General features: G+C 44.6%; 1 protein-coding gene across 4 annotated transcripts; it reads right to left on the reverse strand.

The window, feature by feature from the left end:
* Positions 1-706: 706 nt before the first annotated feature.
* LOC311137664 (RING finger protein 141) lies at positions 707-26,521 on the reverse strand. 4 transcript variants are annotated; one of them, XM_084172185.1, is made up of 7 exons: positions 25,893-26,519; positions 17,396-17,481; positions 14,399-14,596; positions 13,724-13,832; positions 13,324-13,502; positions 13,062-13,169; positions 707-3,354 (listed from the first exon to the last, which is right to left on the reverse strand). In XM_084172185.1, exons 3-7 carry the CDS (start codon positions 14,533-14,535, stop codon positions 3,204-3,206), a joined length of 684 nt encoding a protein of 227 aa, XP_084028311.1. In that variant the 5' UTR covers positions 14,536-14,596; positions 17,396-17,481; positions 25,893-26,519; the 3' UTR covers positions 707-3,203. The 4 variants fall into 4 exon arrangements, with proteins under 4 accessions (XP_084028311.1, XP_084028310.1, XP_084028313.1 ...); XM_084172187.1 differs by lacking the exon at positions 707-3,354 and adding an exon at positions 10,034-11,331 and having other exon boundaries at positions 25,893-26,521; XM_084172184.1 differs by lacking the exon at positions 17,396-17,481 and having other exon boundaries at positions 25,893-26,518.

Consider the following 26,521-nt stretch of genomic DNA (forward strand, 5'->3'; position numbering starts at 1 on the left):
AGGAATTGTGCACAGATACTTGCGACATGGGGCTGTGCATTATCATGCTGAAACATGGGGTGATGGTGGCAGATGAATGGCACGACAATGGGCCTCAGGATCTCATCCCAGTATGTCTCTGCATTCAAATTGCCATCAATAACATGCAATTGTGTTCGTTGTCGGTAGCTTATGCCTGCCCATACCATAACCCCACCGCCACCAATTCGGTAGCTTATGCCTGCCCATACCAAACCCACAGTTCTATCAGCTGTCCTGGTGGCTGGTCTCAGACAATCCCGCAGGTGAAGTAGCCGGATGTGGAGGTCCTGGGCTGGCGTGGTTACAGGTGGTCTGCGGTTGTGGATGTACTGCCAAATTCTCAAAAAAGACTGAGGCAGCTTATGGTAGAGAATTGAACATTCAATGTGCCAATTGCATGCCAATTGCACGCTCCCTCAAAACTTGAGACAAAACTGCATATTTTAGAGTAGCCTTTTGTCCCCAGCACAAGGTGCACCTGTGAAATGATCATGTTGTTTAATCAGCGTCTTTATATGCCTCACCTGTCAGGTGGATGGATTATCTTGGCAAAGGAGAAATGCTCAATAACAGGGATGTAAACAAATTTGTGCACAACATTTGAGAGAAATAATATTTTTGTGCATATGGAAAGTTTCTGGGATCTTTTATTTAAGCTCATGAAACATGGGACCAACCCTTTACATGTTGTGTTTATATTTTTATTCAGTATAGTAAAAGCCAGTCATGAGTAAAGTACATACAGCTCAAATCTTTAGTTCACTAATGGGAATAACATATTTGGACTGTATTATTTGTAGTATTATTTTAATTCACAGCCTCACACTTAATAAAAAGTTAAATATTTAAAACATCCAATGCACTGGCCATGCTTAAGTACCCATGATATATAAATGATTTTGTAAACAATAATTACATTTTGTTTTACTGATTCATATATAAAACTAAAAGCAACATTTTGGGGGGGATAGATCACCTCACCTAATTAACATTTTGAGGAGAAAATAGAACGTTTAATCATGGCTGAAGCATCCATGAGATTATTGTACTTAATTTCACATTTCATCAAATGACAAACCATTCACATTGAGTGTTATAGGATTTCAAAATGAAATTATAGTAGTTATGTGACTTGTGATTTATGGACATTTCAACAGCAGTTAGAGGTGCCTATAAAAATATCTACTACTATTCAGTACTCACAGTGTAATTATAAGATTAGGCAGGACCAAGCCGAACGGAAACAATGTGGTTGCATTATATATTCTTGTGGAGAGATAGATTGTGTGTGTAATATACACTACCAGTCCAAAGTTTGGACACACCTACTCATTCAAGGGTTTTTCTTTATTTTTACATTGTAGAATAATAGTGAAGACATCAAAACTATGAAATAACACATAACAAAAAAAGTTTTAAACCAATTTTATATTTGAGATTCTTCAAATAGCCAGCCTTTGCCTTGATGACAGCTTTGCACACTCTTGGCATTCTCTCAACCAGCTTCATGCATTTCAATTAACAGGTGTGCCTTCTTAAAAGTTAATTTGTGGCATTTCTTTCCTTCTTAATGCGTTTGAGCCAATCAGTTGTGTTGTGACAAGTTTTTTTTTTTTTTAACCCTATTTGGTAAAAGACCAAGTCCATATTATGGCAAGAACAGCTCAAATAAGCGAAGAGAAACAACAGTCCATCATTACTTTAAGACATGAAGGTCAGTCAATATGGAACATTTCAATAACTTTTAAAGTTTCTTCAAGTGCAATCACAAAAACCATCAAGCGCTATGATGAAACTGGCTCTCTTGAGGACCACCACAGGAATGGAAGACCCAGAGTTACCTCTGCTGCAGAGGATAAGTTCATTAGAGTTACCAGCCTCAGAAATTGCAGACCAAATAAATGCTTCACGGAGTTCAAGTCACAGACACACCTCAACATCAACTGTTCAGAGGGGACTGTGTGAATCAGGCCTTCATGGTCGAATTGCTGCAAAGAAATCACTACTAAAAGGACACCAACAAGAAGAAGAGACCTGCTTAGGCCAAGAAACACGAGCAATGGACATTAGACCGGTGGAAATTTGTCCTTTGGTCTGGAGTCCAAATTTGAGATTTTTGGTTCCAACCGCCATGTCTTTGTGAGACGCGGTGTGGTTGAACGGATGATCTCCACATGTGTAGTTCCCACTGTAAAGTATGGAGGAGGAGGTGTTATGGTGTGGGGGTGCTTTGCTGGTGACACTTTCTGTGATTGATTTAGAATTCAAGGCACACTTAACCAGCATGGCTACCACAGCATTCTGCAGCCATCCCAAACGACCATTTGTTTTTCAACAGGACAATGACCCAACACACCTACAGGCTGTGTAAGGGCTATCTTACCAAGAAGGAGAGTGATGGAGTGCTGTATCAGATGACCTGGCCTCCACAATCCCCCAACCTCAACCCAGTCGGACAGCAGAATGAAGGAAAAGCAGCCAACAAGTGCTAAGCATATGTGGAAACTCCTTCAAGACTGTAGTCCTCTGTAGCTCAGCTGGTAGAGCATGGCGCTTGTAATGCCAAGGTGGTCGGTTCGATCCCCGGGACCACCTATACACAAAAAAAAAATGTATGCACGCATGACTAAGTCGCTTTGGATAAAAGCGTCTGCTAAATGGCATATTATTATTATAAGATGGTTGAGAGAATGCCAAGAGTGTGCAAAGCTGTCATTAAGGCAAAGGGTGGCTATTTGAAGAATCTGAAATATAAAATATATTTTGATTTGTTTAATACTTTTTTGGTTACTACATGATTCCATATGTGTTATTTCATAGTTTTGATGTCTTCACTATTATTCTACAATGTAGAAAATAGTAAAAATAAAGAAAAACCCTTGAATGAGTAGGTGTTCTAAAACTATTGACTGGTACTGTACATACACACACACAAAGTTTAAGAGCAATCATGTAAAAGTCATCTTGAAATAATATGGAAAAGTAAAAAAGAAAAAGAACATAAAAGAAATATAAACCATCACAGCAGGCAAATTCCTATAAAGCAAACCATCTTATCTACATACACCCAAAACCAGGGCAAGGTGCTTTTCCTGGCGAAAAACTCCAGACCCTTCCCCAAACTATTCTTGATATCAGTTTGTCTGTCAGTGGTTAATCAAAGTGCCTCAGTGTTGAGTAGTTTAAGGTCTGTGCGGATGGCCTGCCTCGTCAGCCAGGTTGAGGATATAGCCAGCTACGTCCTCCTCTGTAGGGGCATCAGGCATCACCCACGACTCATTGGCAGCGGTCACTTGCAAGCGGCATATCGGACAATTCCTGCTCTGCCCACTCCTATGAAAACAAACCAAATCATTTCATTGGGTATGTTTACATGGACACTGATTAAATGTAGTTTGATTAAAACGTCTACATGCTTTGCAAGAAGAACGATTTCCCTAATAATCCTGTTTAAAATCGACATCAGGCCTAAATTAGGCTACCTGAAGGGACTTTGATGAATGCAGAAAATCGCCAATCAAAATAAACATGTTATCAAAGCGACCATATTATTTTATTTATTAAAACAACAATATAATACAAAGACAATACAAATGGCCGTTCCTATCAGTGGGTGCTCTAGTCAGTGGATGCGATTTCCCCCACCCACCCCAGAGATGCCAGCAGGGCAAAGCCCCCGCCCTTGGCCCAATGGGATTTTCCCAGGGTGGGAAGGACCAAGCACCACCCGACGCCCAGGCGGGCATGGAAGCGAGCGCACCCATAACCACCAGACCAGCACACACACCGCTCACAGCGTGAAACCAAAACATACATAACTAAACACAAAACATTCAATCACATCCCCACCCTCACCCCTGATTGGAGGATCTCAAACCTTTATATTGTGCAAGTGTATTTATTCCAACACTCATTAATGCCAACCTTCAAACAGCCACAGATCAACCCATCTCTCCCAATAAATCATCATTCTACCATTTCCTCTTGCAATATATCCCTCCATTCTACCATGGTGTCTCACTAGGGACCTGAACCTCCCCATCTGCAGCATTTCTACCGAAAATGCCCCATAAATAAACATTTGACAGTGATCCTTCAAATCCCCCAACAATACAGTTTGCAGGTCCAACCGCACCCTGATATAACAAACCATTCCTAGACCTGACTCCAAAAACAAGCCACAGATGGACTGTCACGATCGTCTGATGAATGAACGGACCAAAGCGCAGCGCGTTGAGTGAACATGATAACTTTAATAAAGTAAAGCACGTAAATACAAAACAAACGACGATTCGTGAAGTCCTCTGCTAAACTGACAGAAACGGAACAATAACCCACAATGCCCACAAGAACACATACAGAATAAATATGGCTCCCAATCAGAGATAACGAGCCGACAGCTGACACTCGTTACCTCCGATTGGGAGTCATATGACTAATCAACATAATACAACACTTTGACACCCAACATAGAACCAAACCACATAGACTGCACACACCCTGGCTCAACATAATGAGTCCCAGAACCAGGGTGTGACAGTACCCCCCCCTAAAGGCGCGGACTGCGACCGCGCCTCAAAACCCCCAAACAGGGGAGGGCTGGGCGGGCATACCTCCTCGGTGGCGGTTCTGGCTCCGGCCTAGACCACCACCCCACCATCGTCACTACCCGCTTACGTAGGTTCCTCCAAATGACCCCCACCGGTTTAAGGGGCAGCACCGGACTAAGAGGCAGCACCGGACTAAGGGGCAGCACCGGACTAAGGGGCAGCACCGGACTAAGGGGCAGCACCATACTAAGGGGCAGCACCGGACTAAGGGGCAGCACCGGACTAAGGGGCAGCACCAGGATAAGGGGCAGCACCTGACTCAATGGCGGATCCTGGCTGGCTGGCTCTGGCGGATCCTGGCTGGACGGCTCTGGCGGATCCTGGCTGAACGGCTCATGGCTGGCTGAAGGATCTGGCTGCTCATGGCCGGCTGACGGATCTGGCTGCTCATGGCTGGCTGACGGATCTGGCTGCTCATGGCTGGCTGACGGATCTGGCTGCTCATGGCTGGCCGAAGGCTCTGGCTGATCCTGTCTGGCGGAAGGCTCTGGCTGATCCTGTCTGGCCGAAGGCTCTGGCTGATCCTGTCTGGCGGAAGGCTCTGGCTGATCCTGTCTGGCCGAAGGCTCTGGCTGATCCTGTCTGGCGGAAGGCTCTGGCTGATCCTGTCTGGCGGAAGGCTCTGGCTGATCCTGTCTGGCGGAAGGCTCTGGCTGATCCTGTCTGGCGGAGAGCTCTAGCGGCTCCGGTCTGGCGGACGGCTCTGAAGGCTCATGGCAGACGGGCGGCTTTGCAGGCTCAGTACAGACGGGCAGTTCAGACGGCGTTGGGCAGACGGACAGTTCAGACGGCGTTGGGCAGACGGGCAGTTCAGACGGCGTTGGGCAGACGGGCAGTTCAGGCGCCGTTGGGCAGACGGGCAGTTCAGACGGCGTTGGGCAGACGGGCAGTTCAGACGGCGTTGGGCAGACGGGCAGTTCAGGCGCCGTTGGGCAGACGGGCAGTTCAGACGGCGTTGGGCAGACGGGCAGTTCAGACGGCGTTGGGCAGACGGACAGTTCAGGCCCCGTTGGGCAGACGGCAGACTCTGGCCGTCTGAGGCGCACCGTAGGCCTGATGCGTGGTACCGGAACTGGAGGTACCGGGCTGAGGACACGCATCTCAGGGCTAGTGCGGGGAGAAACAACAGGACGCACAGGACTCTGGGGACACACAGGAGGCTTAGTACGTGGCGCAGGGACAGGCCGGGCTGGGCTGGCGACGCGCACCGTACACTTGGTGCGTATGGCAGGGACAGGCCGAACCGGGCTGGCGACGCGCACCGTACACTTAGTGCGAGGGGCCGGAACAGGCCGGGCTGGGCTGGCGACGCGCACCGTACACTTGGTGCGGGTGGCAGGATCAGGTCGAACCGGGCTGGCGACGCGCACCGTACACTTAGTGCGAGGGACCGGAACAGGCCGTACCGTACGGGGAACACACACTACTGGCTGCACCTCGGGACTAGGAACGGGCCGGACCGAACTGGTTACACACCCCAGTACCTCACGCCGTGCCTCAACACTTTCCTTCCCTGCTTTACCCAGTAGCCCCCTTGACCTGGTAGCCCACTGAATCCGTCCCTTCTCTGCCTCCGTCAGCCCCCTTAACCTGGCAGCCCTCTGACTCTGCCTTGTGGCAGCCTCCTGCTGCTCCGTCGCCCAAGCCATGTGCCCCCCCCCCAAAATTTCTTGGGGTTGCCTCTCGTCCTTCCGACGATGATGGCCCTGCTGATGCCGTTGCTCCTGGACGCGCTGCTTGGTCCTTTGATGGTGGGTTATTCTGTCACGATCGTCTGATGAATGAACGGACCAAAGCGCAGCGCGTTGAGTGAACATGATAACTTTAATAAAGTAAAGCACGTAAATACAAAACAAACGACGATTCGTGAAGTCCTCTGCTAAACTGACAGAAACGGAACAATAACCCACAATGCCCACAAGAACACATACAGAATAAATATGGCTCCCAATCAGAGATAACGAGCCGACAGCTGACACTCGTTACCTCCGATTGGGAGTCATATGACTAATCAACATAATACAACACTTTGACACCCAACATAGAACCAAACCACATAGACTGCACACACCCTGGCTCAACATAATGAGTCCCAGAACCAGGGTGTGACATGGACAGTACCAAAAGAGATGTTCTATTGATTCTGTTTCCTCGTGGCAGCCTGCACCGGTCTGACTGTTCAATGACCCATATACAGTCGTGGTCAAAAGTTTTGAGAATGACACAAGTATTGGTCGTCACAAAGTTTGCTGCTTCAGTGTTATGAGATATTTTTGTCAGATGTTACTATGGTATACTGAAGTATAATTACAAGCATTCCATAAGTGTCAAAGGCTTTTATTGACAATTACATTAAGTTTATGCAAAGAGGCAATATTTGCAGTGTTGACCCTTCTTTTTCAAGACCTCTGCAATCCGCCCTGGCATGCTGTCAATTAACTTCTGGGCCACATCCTGACTGATGGCAGCCCATTCTTGCATAATTTGTGGGGTTTTGTTTGTCCACCCGCCTCGAGGATCGACCACAAGTTCTCAATGGGATTAAGGTCTGGGGAGTTTCCTGGCCATGGACCCAAAATGTTGATGTTTTGTTCCCCAAGCCACTTAGTTATCACTTTTGCCTTATGGCAAGGTGCTCCATCATGCTGGAAAAGGCATTGTTCGTCACCAAACTGTTCTTGGATGGTTGAGAGAAGTTGCTCTCTGAGAATGTGTTGGTACCATTCTTTATTCATGGCTGTGTTCTTAGGCAAAATTGTGAGTGAGCCCACTCCCTTGGCTGAGAAGCAACCCCACACATGAATGGTCTCAGGATGCTTTACTGTTGGCATGACACAGGACTGATGGTAGCGCTCACCTTGTCTTCTCCGGACAAGGTGTTTTCCGGATGCCCCAAACAATCGGAAAGGGGATTCATCAGAGAAAATGAGTACCCCAGTCCTCAGCAGTCCAATCCCTGTACCTTTTGCAGAATATCAGTCTGTCCCTGATGTTTTTCCTGGAGCGAAGTGGCTTCTTTGCTGCCCTTCTTGACACCAGGCCATCCTCCAAAAGTATTCGCCTCACTGTGCGTGCAGATGCACTCACACCTGCCTGCTGCCATTCCAGAGCAAGCTCTGTACTGGTAGTGCCCCGATCCCGCAGCTGAATCAACTTTAGGAGACGGTCCTGGCGCTTGCTGGACTTTCTTAGGCGCCCTGACGCCTTCTTCACAACAATTGAACCTCTCTCCTTGAAGTTCTTGATGATCCGATAAATGGTTGATTTAGGTGCAATCTTACTAGCAGCAATATCCTTGCCTGTGAAGCCCTTTTTGTGCAAAGCAATGATGACGGCACATGTTTCCTTGCAGGTAACCAGGGTTAACAGAGGAAGAACAATGATTTCAAGCACCACCCTCCTTTTAAAGCTTCCAGTCTGTTATTCTAACTCAATCAGCATGACAGAGTGATCTCCAGCCTTGTCCTCGTCAACACTCTCACCTGTGTCAACGAGAGAATCACTGACATGATGGCAGCTGGTCCTTTTGTGGCAGGGCTGAAATGCAGTGAAATTGTTTTTTGGGGATTAAGTTCATTTTCATGGCAAAGAGGGACTTTGCAATTAATTGCAATTCATCTGATCACTCTTCATGACATTCTAGAGTATATGCAAATTGCCATCATCAAAACTGAGACAGCAGACTTTGTGAAAATTAGTATTTGTGTCACTCAAAACTTTTGACCACGACTGTACACTGAGCATTCTTTTGTAGCGAGAATTTGATATAATAGCTTAAATTTAAGTTTTGTATATCAGTTCATAAACCCGATGTCATGGTATTGGTACTTCGAAAATCTGTTCCCAACTATCTTGAATTTTATGAAGCATAGTTGTCAACCCTCTTGACCGTAAGTGAAACTGATACATTTTACGATTTATATTGGTCATTTTATGCCATTTATACGGTACTTTTTAATTGGTGGCAGACAAACTAATTCATTCCTTTAGCTTCTAAGTAATTGCCTCTTCCATTTGTGGAAGAGCTGCGATGAGTTGGTTATTTAAGCAATATGGCCCGAGGGGGTGTGGTATATGGCCAATATATCACGGCTAAAGGCTGTTCTTACGCAAGACGCAACACGGAGTGCCTGGATACAGCCCTTAGCCGTGGTATATTGGCCATATACCACAAACCCCCGAGGTGCCTTATTGCTATTATAAACTGGTTACCAACGTAATTAGAGCAGTAAAAATATATGTTATGTCATACCCGTGGTATAAAGTCTGATATTTTTATTTATTTATTTTACCTTTATTTAACCAGGTAAGCCAGTTGAGAACAAGTTCTCATTTACAACTGCGACCTGGCCAAGATAAAGCAAAGCAGTGCGATAAAAACAACAACAACACAGAGTTACATATGGAATAAACAAAACGTACAGTCAATAACACAATAGAAAATCTATATACAGTGTGTGCAAATGTATTAAGTTATGGAGGTAAGGTAATAAATAGGCCATAGTGCAAAATAATTACAATTTAGCATTAACACTAGAGTGATAGATGTGCAGAAGATGATGTGAAAGTAGAGCAAAATAAATAACAATGTAAATAACAATATGGGGATGAAGTAGTTGTGTGGGCTAATTACAGATGGGCTGTGTACAGGTGCAGTGATCGGTAAGCTGCTCTGACAACTGATGCTTAAAGATAGTGAGGGAGATAAGTGTCTCCAGCTTCAGAGATTTTTGCAATTCGTTCCTGACGGCTGTCAGCCAATCAGCATTCAGGGCTCGAACCACCCAGTTTATACTTTTTTTATACCATGGCATTGTTGAATACTCGTTTCTGATTGGCTTGAAGGGCATTCTAGAGCGTGCATTATTTCCCTATAACACACGGTATATTTGCACGGTAGAATTCAATGGCTATAATAATGGCTGATTGTCTTGGATGGCCGTTCCTACTCAAAACTTTGGAAGCTTTCAAATTTCCAGCTGAAATAATACATTTCATAAAATTATTGTATAAATATCCTTAAGCAAAAATATACTCAAATAATACATTATCTGAAGAAATTGCTTTAGAAAGGGGCACAAGACAGGGATGTCCTATCTCTCCCCTCCTGTTTGCACTGGCAATTGAACGGCTTGCAGTAAGAATTATAGAGGACTCAAAATGTAACAGGTATCAGTATTGGTAAACATACATTTAAACAAAACTTATTTGCATATGATCTCCTGATATACCTGATAATGCCCCCTTTGATAAAAATATTTTCAGAATACTCAAATCTCAGGTTATAAAATGTACATGGAAAAAAATGAAATATTGGCAATAAGAAAAAGAAAAACTCACGATTTACAGCAATCCTTTAAGTGGACCACAAAAAATAAAGATGCTTAATAAGTGACAAATATATAAAGATAACTTTATTCCATTACTCAACAATATGAAAGCAGATTTTAATTAAATGGAATAATCTTCCCCATTATTTTCCAGAGAACGCATAGCCCCTCGTTGATTATCCCTTACTTATTGTGCATACATCTCCATACACCTTCATTAATTGCTTGTGTGACAATTTTACCGTCGTTGTTTACAAATGTCATTCATGAACATGATACCTTCCTTATACATTCTCTCCAAGAAAATTGGTTTATCCTCTATCAGTAGATTGGAGTTTAGCCATTTATTTGCTGTAATATAAACTCAGCAAAAAAAAGAAACGTCCCTTTTTCAGGACCCGGTCTTTCAAAGATAATTCGTAAAAATCCAAATAATTTTACAGATCTTCATTGTAAAGGGTTTTAACACCGTTTCCCATGCTTGTTAAATGAACCATAAACAATTAATTAACATGCACCTGTGGAACGGTCGTTTAGACACTAACAGCTTACAGACGGTAGGCAATTAAGGTCACAGTTATGAAAACTTAGGACACTAAAGAGGCCTTTCTACTGACTCTGAAAAACACCAAAAGAAAGATGACGAGGGTCCCTGCTCATCTGCGTGAACATGCCTTAGGTATGCTGCAAGGAGGCATGAGGACTGCAGATGTGGCCAGGGCAATAAATTGCAATGTCCGTACTGTGAGACGCCTAAGACAGCGCTACAGGGAGACAGGACGGACAGCTGATCGTCCTCGCAGTGGCAGACAACGTGTAACAACACCTGCACAGGATCGGTACATCCGAACATCACACCTGTGGGATAGGTACAGGATGGAAACAACAACTGCCCGAGTTACACCAGGAACGCACAATCCCTCCATCAGTGCTCAGACTGTCCGCAATAGGCTGAGAGAGGCTGGACTGAGAGCTTGTAGGCCTGTTGTAAGGCAGGTCCTCACCAGACATCACCGGCAACAACGTCGCCTATGGGCACAAACCCACCGTCGCTGGACCAGACAGGACAGGCAAAAAATGCTCTTCACTGACGAGTCACGGTTTTGTCTCACCAGGGGTGATGGTCGGATTCGCGTTTATCGTCGAAGGAATGAGCGGGATCGATTTGGAGGTGGAGGGTCCGTCATGATCTGGGGCGGTGTGTCACAGCATCATCGGACTGAGCTTGTTGTCATTGCAGGCGATCTCAACGCTGTGCGTTACAGGGAAGACATCCTCCTCCCTCATGTGTCTTCCTGCAGGCTCATCCTGACACGACCCTCCAGCATGACAATGCCACCAGCCATACTGCTCGTTCTGTGCGTGATTTCCTGCAACACAAGAATGTCAGTGTTCTGCCATGGCCAGCGAAGAGCCCAGATCTCAATCCCATTGAGCACGTCTGGGACCTGTTGGATCGAAGGGTGAGGGCTAGGCCCATTCCCCCCAGAAATGTCTGGGAACTTGCAGGTGCCTTGGTGGAAGAGTAGGGTAACATCTCACAGCAAGAACTGGCAAATCTGGTGCAGTCCATGAGCAGGAGATGCACTGCAGTACTTAATTCAGCTGGTGGCCACACCAGATACTGACTGTTACTTTTGATTTTGACCCCCCCTTTGTTCAGGGATACATTATTCAATTTCTGTTAGTCACATGTCTGTGGAACTTGTTCAGTTTATATCTCATTTGTTGAATCTTGTTATGTTCATAAAAATATTTACACATGTTAAGTTTGCTGAAAATAAACGCAGTTGACAGTGAGAGGACTTTTCTTTTTTTGCTGAGTTTATATGCCGTCTCTTCTGGAGGATGAAATTGGAATTGTAGGGAACTCTGTATGGCTTCATTTAAGGAGGATACTTTCAACAGGGTTCCATTGTCAATCAACCGGAAATTGATAGTTTAATATGTATAAGAACAAAGAGACCCATTTTAAACATCGGATGTGCCTCTCTTAGTAGCCTACTGGAAAACCAGTTTGGATTTAGATACAGTTTTGGTATAATAGAAGCTTTAAGAGAGAGGTTTAATGCCTTGATATTTAATAGTTTTAGCCCTCCAAACTCATTATTTTTGGGAAGCCTATTTGATACGGAGTTAAGACATTTCTTTGGTGATAAAATGTTTATTTATTTATTAATAATAATAGTCAGCAAACATGAATACATACAAAATGAAGTTACAACCCCCCTCCCCCCATCCCAATCCGAGGAGCTAAGGGATCAAATTAGATAAACATACATGAAAAAAATTACTGAAAAATACTAAGCAACAAAGTTTCAGCGGGGGTTGGAACAGAAATTATTTTCCAATCGTTTTGTTCTGAACAGAACCATTATAATTTTTTTGTTTCCGTTCCACTGTTCAGACCAGCAAAATAAAGTTCTGAATCGGTTCCAACCCCAAAAAATGTATTGGTTTATATCGTTCCTTTCTGTTCCTTTTTAAACCTCTGAAACCATTTTCTTTTTTGTTTATATTTAGTTCCACGTTAAATGACTTCACCAGTCAGTGTGGATAGAGCAGCTTGCTATGGAGTGGGCAAGTTATTTACATGCATTGGACAGACAAGTGTAGGGCGCGCTATGTGATTGAAATTTTGCGGGTGGGGAATAGTGAGAGAGGGTGGAGGAGGAGGCTTTGCTTCAAGCGCTGGGCCACGGTACCCAAGTTCGGACATAAAGTTTGTATATGAAAACTATTTCTAATATTCACACTTTTAGATTTTCCAAGCTCACTTCACTCACGCATAAGAAGGCTCGTGCTGCTCCTGCGAGCACATGCGCAGACACAGCTGGAACTCTGATTAAGGGGTTTACATGTCCTAATTATTTGAAAGATTGCAAAGAAATCTAGGCGTTTTAATTGACATATGCTTACTTAAGATAATTATTGTTAGGCGTTTACATGACTAATGCCATACTATTGCTATAATCAGTTTAATATCAAATTATTAGTGGGCATGTTAATGTGCTCAATTACTCAAATGACCCATGAAAAATGGACCTCATGACAACAGATGTATGTATGACCTATTGTGGATAGTGTCTGTGTCTCTTACCACTTGTCAATGCACTTCTGACAGAAGCTGTGCGCACAGGGCAGAATGAGGTCAGATTTCCCATCCATGCAGATACAGCACTCCTCCTCATCAGTCAACTGCTTTACCCTGTATGGGAATACACACAATGGCAGCCAGTCACAGACCAGCCTCAGCTTCCAGACCTCCTCACATCCAGGAACAAGACTTGGAAGGATGGCAACGCAAGACTTCACACAGACACATGAAAGAAACACACACACACACACACTGAAGTACTAACCTGCCCATCCACATGCTGGCCTGGCAGGAGTCCCCTGACGGGAGTGTTCCAGACGCGAGGCTGGCGCCCTCTGCTGACAGCACCTCTGCTGCCTGGCTGGTGATGTCATGGTACAGCTGGATGAACTGGTACAGGTTCATGATGCGAGACGCCTCCACCATCCCATTCTCTTTGTTGATCTGCCAGAGCACAGGGCAACAACACACACGTTTCAGTCTCAAAAACACAGATGCCATGAACACACACGATGTGCTTACGACAGACACTGTAACACACACACACACACACATCATTTCTGTTTCAAAAACACACATGCCCCCTAAAAAACTAGTGAGAGTGGAGACTGATTCACAATGACATGTCTCCATCAGAGACCAACTTTAATTTGTCCCTCTCTCACCTTGGTACAAACTATCCTCACAGCCACTTTCCACAGAGCAGAGGTGTCCGAGCCAGTCTGGACTTCAAAGATCAGATGTTTTTGCTGTCCAGTTGCTAGTTTAGCCGTCCTGTCCAGTTCACAGTCATAGAGAAACATTGTTACTCAACAGATGATCAGAGGACAGTCACAATGACAACTTAACACTGTCACCTAACTATCCTCCGTTTCAGTCACTCACTGCCTGTGAGAGCCAGATTTACACCAGTAGCAGCAAGGCCTACTGATTGGGGAATAGACTAGGGTAAATCCTAGCAGGGAGATACTGCTCTAGCTCTTGATTAAGGTTCATAACCTGGATTATGTCAGTTAATAACTAGTGTTATAATTGGATAATGTTCAAGAAGTGCCAGCGGAGGACCTGGATGTTACTTTGGGGAATTAGCTCCCCATCTGGAAATGAAAAGGGAAAGACTGCGATTCTCTTTGTAGATCTGCATATTATTATTATTATATCATCATATATTTGTCTAATGACTAAGTACAAAGCAAACAAGGCCTACATTGACAGTAACAACATGGCCGGCCTTACACGTCATTGAGCTCTGCCACCCTGGTATCATCATATATTTGTCTAGTGACTAAGTACAAAGCAAACAAGGCCTACATTGACAGTAACAACATGGCCGGCCTTACACGTCATTGAGCTCTGCCACCCTGGCCAGGAACTCATCGTAGTTGAGGTAGCCGCTGTCGCGTACCAGCCCTGCATGTTTCACCAGCTTCTCAGGTAGATGGGTCATCACCGCCTGGCCTGAGATCTGCTGGCCCATCCTGACCGCACTCAATCAACAGCACTATGGGAAGACCGTGCCTCATTCAGCACAAGAGGGCCTGACCGAGGGAAACAAGCAAAGTCACCAAGTCATTTACCTACGGCCTTTAGAGCAAGGGTTCCTAACCTTTGTTGACCTGCGACCCCATTTTGATATTTAAGTTCACAACCCCACCATATGAAAAAAGTGATGTAATCAGCAGCCAATGTTTACATTTTTTTTTTTTTTTGGGGGGGGGGCTATGACAGTCTATTACAAATCAGTCTGACAGTACTTTTGACAGTATTTCAATCTGAAGACAGTATGGTTTGAAGTGACAGAAATGCATCAGAAAATTATTGTGAAATTCAGAAGGTCATCAGGTAATAATTTTGTATGATTTTCTGTGTAGAAAAGAACATAATTGACGATGTTCTTTTTCCCCCCAGTCGGATTTAGAACCTGGTCTTGTCCAGTCTGTTCTAATGAGGCTTGTGGGCATTGTAGAGGGAAACAGACACATAAGTGTTCCTGAGAGTCTTATCTTTCAGTGATGGGGTCATAATCTTTTGTAGCTTAAACCGTTCAAAAGATAGAGCCACATTTGTAGGAAGAAAACAGAAACCACTCTGTTTATTACAACCACACCTAGCTTCTCTCGCAACTCCATTTTCAAATCAACCGACCCCACATTGGGTCACAACCCCTAGTTTGGGAAACGCTGCTTTAGAGGGAACTATTTTCAGTGAAGAACTGTTATCCCAACTTTGTAGCCTAGTATGAGTGTTTTCAGCCAAGACTGCTACCAGCCATAGGGCATTATTTAGATATTAGATAAGCCTAATTATTTGTGAAAATGTCTAATGGGTTTGACAGCTAGGTAACTTGAATTTACATTTTACATTTTAGTCATTTAGCAGTGAGCGCATACATTTTTCATACACATTTCAATGCATTGACACATAAAATGGCATGACAATATAACTTTACTGTTACTGTCATAACCAGTTGAATTGAGGCAGGTAGTGTTTCACAAAATAGCCATATATAACTGGCTAGCTAGCTAGCTAGGACTTAGCACTTGATCAGCACTCTGTTCCATTACATTACACATAAGAGTCATTGGACGAAGGCGTCTTCTGTATGGGGGAGTTTTGTTAAGAGGCCCGACACACGGTCTGAACATTAACATCGCTTGAGGTACGGTTTTGGAAGCATAAGGACCTTATCTTTCATATCAGTGAGAAATAAAAAATAAAATAAAAAATAAAGGTTGAATTGATACACACCTTTATAGGGTTAGGGTTTCCACATGGCCATATTTCCATGTTAGAGTGCTTGTTTACGGAAAACAGATGGAAGACCGAGTGGACCTCTTCTTCTTCTTTGGTATAATTGCATTCGCAAATTTTTTTGTGCATGCTGTCACCTACTGTGCGGTAGTGTGTGGTCGGTAGTGTGTGGTCAGTCATGTTACATTTAGTGATATAAAAATAAAGGGGGAAAGGAACAAATAAATGGCACCACCACCAATATAACACCATTTCATAAAAATAAAAACACCACCCCATTCCACTACTTTGACCCTAACTGATCCTACACCAGGCCGCCGGCCTGGGAGGATGGGACTCTTTCATGCAACAGACCTTGTAACTCTTCTGCAGTAAAACCTTGTACACCCATGTACTTCTCTGCAGCTGCCACCACCACATCTATTTTCTGTGATTTACATTCCATTTCTGCAGTACAGTTGATAACCATGGCAATGAATGCCAAGAAGCCAACCTTACTGAAGCACACATTCATGTCACTCTGTATTGGCCTAGGCCTACTGCTCACCCTTGACCCATCATCCTCAGCATACGACACCTTCTGTTCTACTCTTACCCTGGCAAGCTCAACCTGTCTCTCTCGCACCGGGCACTTCTAATCCCCAGCAACATGGGCACCCCCACAATTGACCGTTCTTTCCACCGATATTTCACATTCCTTTGTCCCATGCCCCCTTGAACACTTTTCACATCTCTGAATCTCACTCCTACACACTGCTGCAATATGACCATAAACTTGGAATCTAAAACACCTTAGTGTTCAGGCTCTGTCGTAGCTGGCCGCGACCGGGAGACCCATGGGGCGGCGCACAATTGGCCCAGCGTCGTCCAGGGTAGGGGAGGGAATGGCCGGCAGGGATGTAGCTCAGTTGGTAGAGCATGGCGTTTGCAACGCCAGGGTTGTGGGTTCGATTCCCATGGGGGGTCAGTATGAAAGAAAAAGAAAAAGGAAAAAAATTAAATAATTATGCACTCACTAACTGGATAAGAGCATCTGCAAAAACCAAGTCACAGGTCTTGTCCCAAAGCTCGTGAGGCGAAGCGCCGCTCCCTCTGGGTGGAAGACACAGAAAACCATCACAAGGGCCCGTCGAGCTACCTTCACCGATTGAACAGTACCCAACTTCATTTCTACCCAGCCTGATACTACATATGGGTCAGCCAAAAGGCAGGGATCCACGTTCTCCAAAAATATCACTACCACTGGGCCAGATTCATCCTTTGCATGAACAGGGCGAGGCAACCGCAGATAATTCATCCTCACACTCGTCAGGTTAACTTTCTGCGCTATCAGAGGCAACAGAGTGCGGTTTGTACTTGGCGCCATTCTTCCTCAACACACACATTCCCTCTGCACTCGGCTCTTCTCTTTCTTCCTCTCTGTCCATAACCACATCTATCCGTTCACCACGCTCTTACCGTGCCTTCATCCGTTATATTCAGGCCCTACGGGGTAGAAAAGCCAGGTATAGACCCCCCCCCCCAGATACAATTTATCCCCCCCAGTTTTGTTTCCCCATAAACATAACAAATGGTATATGAATTACCATGCCGCTTTTGCCACTGTAGTGCCGCTGGGCCTGCCAGTAGTGCTGACCGGGACAGAGGCTATATGCCGGTGTGCGCTCATGATCTGAGAAGTAGGGAGGAAGGGGATGATGTAATAATGTAATATTTAGTAGTTAAAATCCAAAATTGCATTCTGATTGGGCACCTAGCCATGCAATGTCATAAGATATCGCCTTCATTACCTTGTTTAGGAAGCTCATTGGATCCCAGGGCAGGGTCAAATTGACTGTTTTCCTTCCTCACAAAAACGTTTTGATAGTGGCGCACTGAATAATTATACAGTGCATTCGGGAAAGCACTTCCATCAGTCCTATTAGCCAAAGTACAATCATTGGAAAACAAAATGGACGATCTACGATCAAGGACATCCGACCAACGGGACATTAAAAACTGTCATATCTTATGTTTCACCGAGTCGTGGCTGAACGACGACATGGATAACATACAGCTGGCGGGATATATGCTACATCGGCAGGATAGAACGGCTGACTCCGGTAAGACATGGGGTGGCGGTCTGTGTATATTTGTAAACAACAGCTGGTGCACGAAATCTAATATTAAGGAAGTCTCGAGGTTTTGCTAGCGTGAGGTAGAGTATCTCATGATAAGCTGTAGACCACACTATTTACCAAGAGAGTTTATCTATATTTTTCGTAGCTGTTTATTTACCACCACAAACCGATGCTGGCACTAAAACTGCACTCAATGAGCTGTATAAGGCCATAAGCAAAACGGAAAACGCTCATCCAGAGGCAGCGCTCCTAGTGGCCGGGGACTTTAATGCAGGTAAGCTTAAATCTGTTCTACCTAATTTCTACCAGCATGTTAAATGTGCAACCAGAGAAAAATAAATAAATAATTCTAGACCACCTTTACTCAACACACAGAGACGCGTACAAAGCTCTCCCTCACCCTCCATTTGGCAAATCTGACCATAATTCTATCCTCCTGATTCCTGCTTATAAGCAAAAACTAAAATAGGAACCACCAGTGACTCAGTTAATAAGGAAGTGGTCAGATGACACAGATGCTAAGCTACAGGACTGTTTTGCTAGCACAGACTGGAATATGTTCCGGGATTCTTCCGTTGGCATTGAGGAGTACACCACATCATTCACTGGCTTCATCAATAAGTGCATCGATGATGTCGTCCCCACAGTGACCGTACGTACATACCCCAACCAGAAGCCATTGATTACAGCCAACATCCGCACTGAGCTAAAGGCTAGAGCTGCCGCTTTCAAGGAGCGAGACTCAAACCCGGACGCTTATAAGAAATCCCGCTATGCCCTCCGACGAACCATCAAACAGGCAAAGAGTCAATACAGGACTAAGATTGAATCGTACTACACCAGCTCCGACGCTCGTCGGATGTGGCAGGGCTTGCAAACTATTACAGACTACAAAGGGAAGCACAGTCTCGAGTTGCCCAGTGACACGAGCCTACCAGAAGAGCTAAATCACTTCTATGCTCGCTTCGAGGCAAGCAACACTGAAGCATGCATGAGAGCATCAGCTGTTCCGGATTACTATATGATCACGCTCCCCGTAGCCGATGTGAGTAAGACTTTTAAGCAGGTCAACATTCAGGGCCAGACGGATTACCAGGACACGTACTCCGCGCATGCGCTGACCAACTTGCAAGTGTCTTCACTGACATTTTCAACATGTCCCTGACTGAGTCTGTAATACCAACATGTTTCAAGCAGACCACCATAGTCCCTGTGCCCAAGAACACCAAGATAACCTGCCTAAATGACTACCGACACTTTGCACTCACGTCTGTAGCCATGAAGTGCTTTGAAAGGCTGGTCATGGCTCACATCAACACCATTGTCCCAGACACCCTAGATCCACTCCAATTTGCATACCGCCCCAACCGATCCACAGATTATGCAATCTCTATTGCACTCCACACTGCCCTTTCCCACCTGGACAAGGGGAACACCTATGTGGGAATGCTATTAATTGACTACAGCTCAACGTTAAACACCATAGTGCCCTCAAAACTCAGGACCCTGGGACTAAACACCTCCCTCTGCAACTGGATCCTGGACTTCCTGACGGACCGCTCCCAGGTGGTAAGGGTAGGTAACAACACATCTGCCACATTGATCCTCAACACGGGGGCCCCTCAGGGGTGCGTGCTCAGTCCCCTCCTGTACTCCCTGTTCACCCATGACTGCATGGCCAGGCACGACTCCAACACCATCATTAAGTTTGCCGACGACACAACAGTGGTAGGCCTGTTCACCGACAAGGATGAGACAACCTATAGGGAGGTCAGAGACCTGGCCGTGTGGTGCCAGGATAACAACCTCTCCCTCAACGTGATCAAGACAAAGGGGATGATTGTGGACTACAGGAAAAAAAAAAGAGGACTGAGCACTCCCCCATTCTCATCGACAGGGCTGTAGTGGAACAGGTTGAGAGCTTCAAATTCCTTGGTGTCCACATCACCAAACTATCATGGTCCAAACACACCAAGACAGTCGTGAAGAGGGCACGACAAAGCCTATTCCCCCTCAGGAGACTGAAAAGATTTGGCATGGGTCCTCAGATCCTCAAAAAGTTCTACAGCTGCACCATCGAGAGCATCCTGACTGGTTGCATCACTGCCTGGTATGGCAACCGACCGCAAGGCACCACAGAGGGTAGTGCGTACGGCCCAGTACTTCCTGCCATCCAGGACCTCTATACCAGGCGGTGTCAGAGGAAGGCCCTAAAATTGTCAAAGACTCCAGCCACCCTAGTCATAGACTGTTCTCTCTACTACCGCATGGCAAGCAGTACTGATGCACCATGTCTCGGTCCAAAAGGCTTCTTAACAGCTTCTACCCCCAAGCCAAAAGACTCCTGAACAGCTAATCATGGCTACCCGGATTATTTGCATTGTCCCCCCCACCCCCTCTTTTACGCTGCTGCTACTCTCTGTTTATTATCTATGCATAGTCACTTTAACTCTACCCACATGCACATACTATCTCAATTACCTCAACTAACCTGTGCCCCCGCACATTGACTCTGTACCGGTACCCCCTGTACATAGCCTCCCTACTGTTATTTTATTTTACTGCTGCTCTTTAATTATTTATATTTTTTACTTATCACTTATTTTTCTTAAAACTGCATTGTTGGTTAAGGGCTTGTAAGTAAGCATTTCACTGTAAGGTCTGTTGTATTCGGCACGTGGCAAATAAAATTTTATTTGAAAGTATTCAGACCCCTTGACTTTTTCCACATTTTGTTACGTTACTGCCTTATTCTAAAATTGATTCAATTGTTTTTTTTCCCCCAATATACACACTATACCCCATAATGTCAAAGCAAAAACAGGTTTTTAGTTTTTTTTGCACATGTATATATATATATATATATAATCGCTGCCCTTTGGCAGCGATTACAGCCTCGAGTCTTCTTGGGTATGACGCCACAAGCTTGGCACACCTGTATTTGGGGAGTTTCTCCCATTCTTCTCTGCAGATCCTCTCCAGCTCTGTCAGGTTGGATGGGGAGCATCGCTGCACAGCTATTTTCAGGTCTCTCCAGAGATGTTAGATCGGGTCCGGGCTCTCAAAGACATTCAGATATTTGTCCCGAAGCCACTCCTGCGTTGTCTTGGCTGTGTGCTTAGGGCCGTTGTCCTGTTGGAAGGTGAACCTTCGCCCCAGTCTGAGGTCCTGAGCGCTCTAGAGCAGGTTTTCATCAAGGATATCTGTACTTTGCTCCGTTCATCTTTCCCTCGATCCTGACTAGTCTCCCAGTCCCTGCCGCTGAAAAATATCCCCACAGCATGATGCTGCCACCACGCTTCAACGTAGGGATGGTGCCAGGTTTCCTCCAGACCTGACGCTTGGCATTCAGGCCAAAGAGTTCAATCTTGGTTTCATCAGACCAGAGAATCTTGTTTCTCATAGTCAGAGTCCTTTAGGTGCCTTTTGGCAAACTCCAAGCGGGCTGTCATGTGCCTTTTACTGAGGAGTGGCTTCCGTCTGGCCACTACCATAAAGGCCTGATTGGTGGAGTACTGCAGAGATGGTTGTCCTTCTGGAAGGTTCTCCCATCTCCACAGAGGAACTCTGGAGCTCTGTCAAGAGTGACCATCGGGTTCTTGGTCACCTCCTTGACCAAGGCCCTTCTCCCCCAATTGCTCAGTTTGGCCGGGCGGCCAGCTCTAGGAAGAGTCTTGGTGGTTCCAAACTTCTTCCATTTAAGAATGATGGAGGCCACTGTGTTCTTGGGGACCTTCAATGCTGCAGGCACTGTGTGCCTTTCCAAATCATGTCCAATCAATTGAATTTACCACATGTGGACTCCAATCAAGTTGTAGAAACATCTCAAGGGTGATCAATGGAAACAGGATGCACCTGAGCTAAATTTCAAGTCTCGTAGCAAAGGGTCTGAATACTTATGTAAATAAGGTATCTGTTTATTATTTTTAATACATTTGCAAAATGTTCTTAAAACCTGTTTTCGCTTTGTCATTATGGGGTATTGTGTGTAGATTGATTATGAAAAACATTTAATTTAATCAATTTTAGAATAAGGCTGTAACGTAACAAAATGTGGAAAAAGTCAAGGGGTCTGAATACATTCCAAATGCACTGTCCACTAAGCTTTCATCAGCATTGATATCCGAAAATGGCTGGGCACTGCCAAGAGCAAAAAAACTGAGGACCACCATGTCGAGACAGATGCCGAGCTCACCGAGCAACCTGCTTGCCCGACCGAGTTGAGGACCCTAGCAGCAAATATAATACCCGCCCATCCCCCACGCCGCCTGCTGACCAAAAAGAACGTGAAGAGCCTAGCACCAGCAGCACGAGGGTAACATCACAACAAGCACCTGCACCTCCATTACCCCAGCCACTAGCACCTGATGACCTCGGTGATGAGGAGCCAGCACAGGTTTGTCTTGACACGTACCCGAGTCACATTTTCAGTGGGAGAAAGCGGTCATTTGTAGCACCTGTTTCAAGGTCTGCATTTGGTTGTGGTGCACGCTATGACGTCTGAGGCGATATACGACTTTTCAATGTGTGTAGCTGCCTGTACAATTTCTCATAAAATCCTGGGGCTTCTCGACCCTCCTAACAAGTTATTGCAGTATGAAGCTACTGATCTGCACTCCGGTGTCAAACTTGTCCGCAGTACGTATGGGTGCGTTGAAAAACTGCGATGTGATGCTGAATTCGAAAAGCTTTGTGAGGCATGCCAGGAGGGCACGAGCACACCAGCTCCAAGCAAATGACAGAGTTTATTGTGGCTCGCACATTCTTGAAAAGTGCAATCACAAACACAGCCAACAACAACAAATGGACCCCACTCAGTGTTATTCAAAGATATGGAGGGCCTTTGCACTGAAACATGGATTAACATTTGGGGCATCTATAGCAATGTGCAAAAATTCCTTCTACACCCTGAATAACATATTCAGTGAACACAGATGCAGCATGTTACATCAACGAAAAGCCCAGCTTGTCCAGCTGGCATTTGAGAGGGACCTACCAAGTAAAGGAATGAGAATGGAATAAGAAACTTCTTATGAGATTCAAGACATCATCAAGGAGGCTGCAACTCTTCTAAATGGTAAGCTACAACCTTTATGGCCCTGGCCGCCGTGCCAGAATTAACAGGTTTTCCCTCATGTAAGCCTGGTTGTTTGGCAGATTTTTTAAACGTAATGTAGTGTTACTTCAGGCCTTTGCCTTGTACTTCAATTAATGTTAGATTTATCTGTGATCTCTTAATGTCATTGCTTGCTTTTGCGGGTCTAATTGCGAATGACAGATATGTAGCTTTGCGTTATTTTTTGGGTATACAGACAATGACCAATGTAGCCTACTGGTTGTGCTCTGAGATGAGCCCTGGTGCAGTTCTCTTATTGTCCTGGCTGTCCACTTCGGTGGTGCTGAAATTGGTAGTGCACCCTTTCATCGCGCAGTAGCCTTCTGTCCATGGTACTGAATCGATGTTACGGCGTGTGCTGTTTTAATGAGCGCATCTTGGGCCACCAGTCCTCGTGGGGCTTCTCTTCAACATTGCGCGCTTTCTTGGGACCAAAATGGCAGTTGGTGTATAGGCTATATGGCTGCATTTCAGATAGGCCTACATTTTTGTACGTCGCAGTAGTAGGACCAATACTGTGTGTAGCCTACTAAAAGAAGTAGGCAAACGTTCACTCTTATCATTAATTTGCATTACACACAGTCATTGTGTGATAGGCTACTGTAAAAGTGATGTCAATACTATGAAAACGATACATAGCCTACTTTTTCATCCCCTCCCTGCTCTCTTGCTATAGCATGTGTGTGTTGCTCTCTGAATGGGCATTTACTCTTATTTGCGGCAGATTCAAATTGGCTACTGTCATGTAGGAAATGTCACATCAGCTATGAATATAGAATTTGCACTTAGTTTGGTTTAGTTCGCTTTTCTGAAACTCTCCTACAGAAAATATTACGCACCTGGAGAAGTGGCGGCTTGGCTTACTGTAGGTTACGCTCATTGTGTAGTGTCACAAATTCAACAGAAATGTAGCCTTTAGTTCTAATTATTGAAGTTTAAGCTATGAAGCCTGTAAGAACCTTTGATAGCCTAGTGTTGCTCATCCTGTCAAGCTGATCTGTGCGTGTTGGTAGGCGGAAATTATGTGTAGGCCTATGGCAGCTACGGCTGCATTTAGGATACACTTGTATGTTGTAGTTGGGCGCATATCTTTCTTGTGTTATTAAAATAAAACAACGGTTGTTGATGTGTATGGCTACATTTCATATACATTTTTGTACATTTGAACAGCAGTAGGACCAATCTACCTTGTTCTTTGGGGGCTCTAAAGCAATACTAGTTGTGCCCCCCATGGATTTAAAATGTCCCCTCAGGCATGTCATCCTGGAGCCGGGCCTGGCGTTTCTCCAAAACCCAACTTCTGTTCCTTAGCCCAATTTACAAGTCTGGCTATCTCTGGCCTCTCCATGCTTGCTCCCTTAGCCACTACTGGTGCTCCTTCTCAGTGCACCTCTCGTGTGGAATATTTTCTAACCGACTATTTACATTGATACATAAGATCAATCAAAAGTTTAGATGTAATTTAATTCAGCCATCCTGTATTTGCTGACGTAAGGTAAATGCTAATTTTTCAAGCAAAGCGAAAAACGTATAACTTCTCACATGTAGAGTAATATAATATTAACTCCTGCAGAATTATGCTTTTCTTGTTTCCACTGTTTTGGAGTTATTGAGTTTTCTCCCTGGTCCCTAAACGAAACAAGACAACTTTTCAAGATTATTAATGCATTCATTCTATTTCACATAAGACATTATTCTGGTGAGCACTACTTTATTTAGTCTTCTGGGGCAACAAGTTATGACAAAAGAGAAGCTGCATGTACTGTATCAAACTATAGCTAATAAACAAATGGCCTTCTAAATTATAAGCAGAAAGTTAAATTATAGTCAATGAATTATAGTTGGCAAGTTATTATGGAATTATTATGATGGATCGAACTGCGCAGGTAGCCTACTTTTTTAAGTGATTTGTTTGACAATCAGAAGAAAACATCACAACACCCATGATTTGCGAAACTGAGCCTACACAAACCGCAAAAACAACAGTAAACGGGATAAGATGTTTACATGCCACAGTATCCCATCTTAGATCAGCATATCCTAGGCATCTTATCCGGGTTTCTCATAACCGGGATACAAGCTTTTTGGGGTTATTGTAAACGGGATATGATGTTTATACGAGTCAACTCAAAAACGGAATACTGAGTATCCCAAATAATAACGTGATATTAGTGTGCATGTAACCGTGGTCACTGAAAAATACTGTCGGCTGCAACTGTGTCAAAACAGTGTACAGTAAGTGTGTATTTTGCATTTGTGAAATTATTTTGATGTGATATGAAAGACAAGGGATTTACGTTTCTAGAATCGTACCGCAATTGAGAATCGATTCACGTTTAGATGGAGTATTTGGCTTTTATTTTGTTGCTTCCAGGGCCAATTCGCCTCGCTTTAAAACAGACATAAGGTCGTTGTACTATAAGGTACTTTAGGCTCCTTTAGTCCATTATTTGGCTAGTTAGGACTGTTACCTATCACGGCATTGATAGGTTTATCCATCAAGCGTTAGCTTACGCTAATGTCATATTTCCCAGAAAATCTCATCAACAATATGAACGCTAACCAACGTTACATGCTGTTACGAATACGATCCTAGTGATGTCAGAAATGTTATGTAATCAACTCATCGAGCTAGCCAGCTAAGTTAGCTTGCCTTGACTTGAAAACCTGTAGTTAGTCACACGAAAGGGTTGCCTATATTTGTTGCAATTTGTCTTTGGCATTTTACTGCATCTGGCACATAGCTACATATGACTAAATAGCTAACGTCACAATTTATTTCTTAGGTTCGGAAAGCCCACATACTAAGAACATCGATATACATTTGGTGACAAAAGTTCAGCTTACCTGGTATGGCTACGTGTCAACATCGATATTTTACAACCCACATGCAATCAGCAACGTTTAATTTGTTTGGGAGTTTATGTTGTGGCTTCTATAGCGCTAGTAGAGCTGTCGCAGAATGATGACGAAAGAAAGTAGTGGCCAGCAAACTTCGCACTGTCCTTACCTAACCATTTTAAATGTAAACTTCAATGGGGTAGGGACAGCCCGGTGGATGTCGCACACACTCGGAAAGTGAAACAACACAGCTGAACAGCGAAGACGGACGATTTTGGAGGAGGAAGAAGACTTTCCGTGGGAACTTCTTTGAGGAGAGGGATTTTTGAAATCGTTGAGAAACAAACAAACTTTACTCGGTGTGGCGGAAGTTCGGCACGGCCGTGCTGTGAATGGGTCAGAGATGGTATGAGATAGTGATGGAGAGGAAAGGGAAGCAAGTATGGAACATAGTGGTTCAAAAAAAGGAGGGAGTAAGAAAGAGAAAAATAAAGCTGGAGAGAAAGGGAGTAGGGGTATGAAGGGGAGCGAGAGTTCTATGGAGGTAGAGAGGAGGCAGAAAAGGAAGTTTGAGGAGAGCAACCTAGATTCCAACGATAGTGGAAGTTCGGAGGCAGAAAGTGCAGAGGAAGGGC

Source organism: Coregonus lavaretus (genome assembly GCF_964263955.1).
Source record: "Coregonus lavaretus genome assembly, chromosome: 11".
Classification (NCBI taxonomy): domain Eukaryota; kingdom Metazoa; phylum Chordata; class Actinopteri; order Salmoniformes; family Salmonidae; genus Coregonus; species Coregonus lavaretus.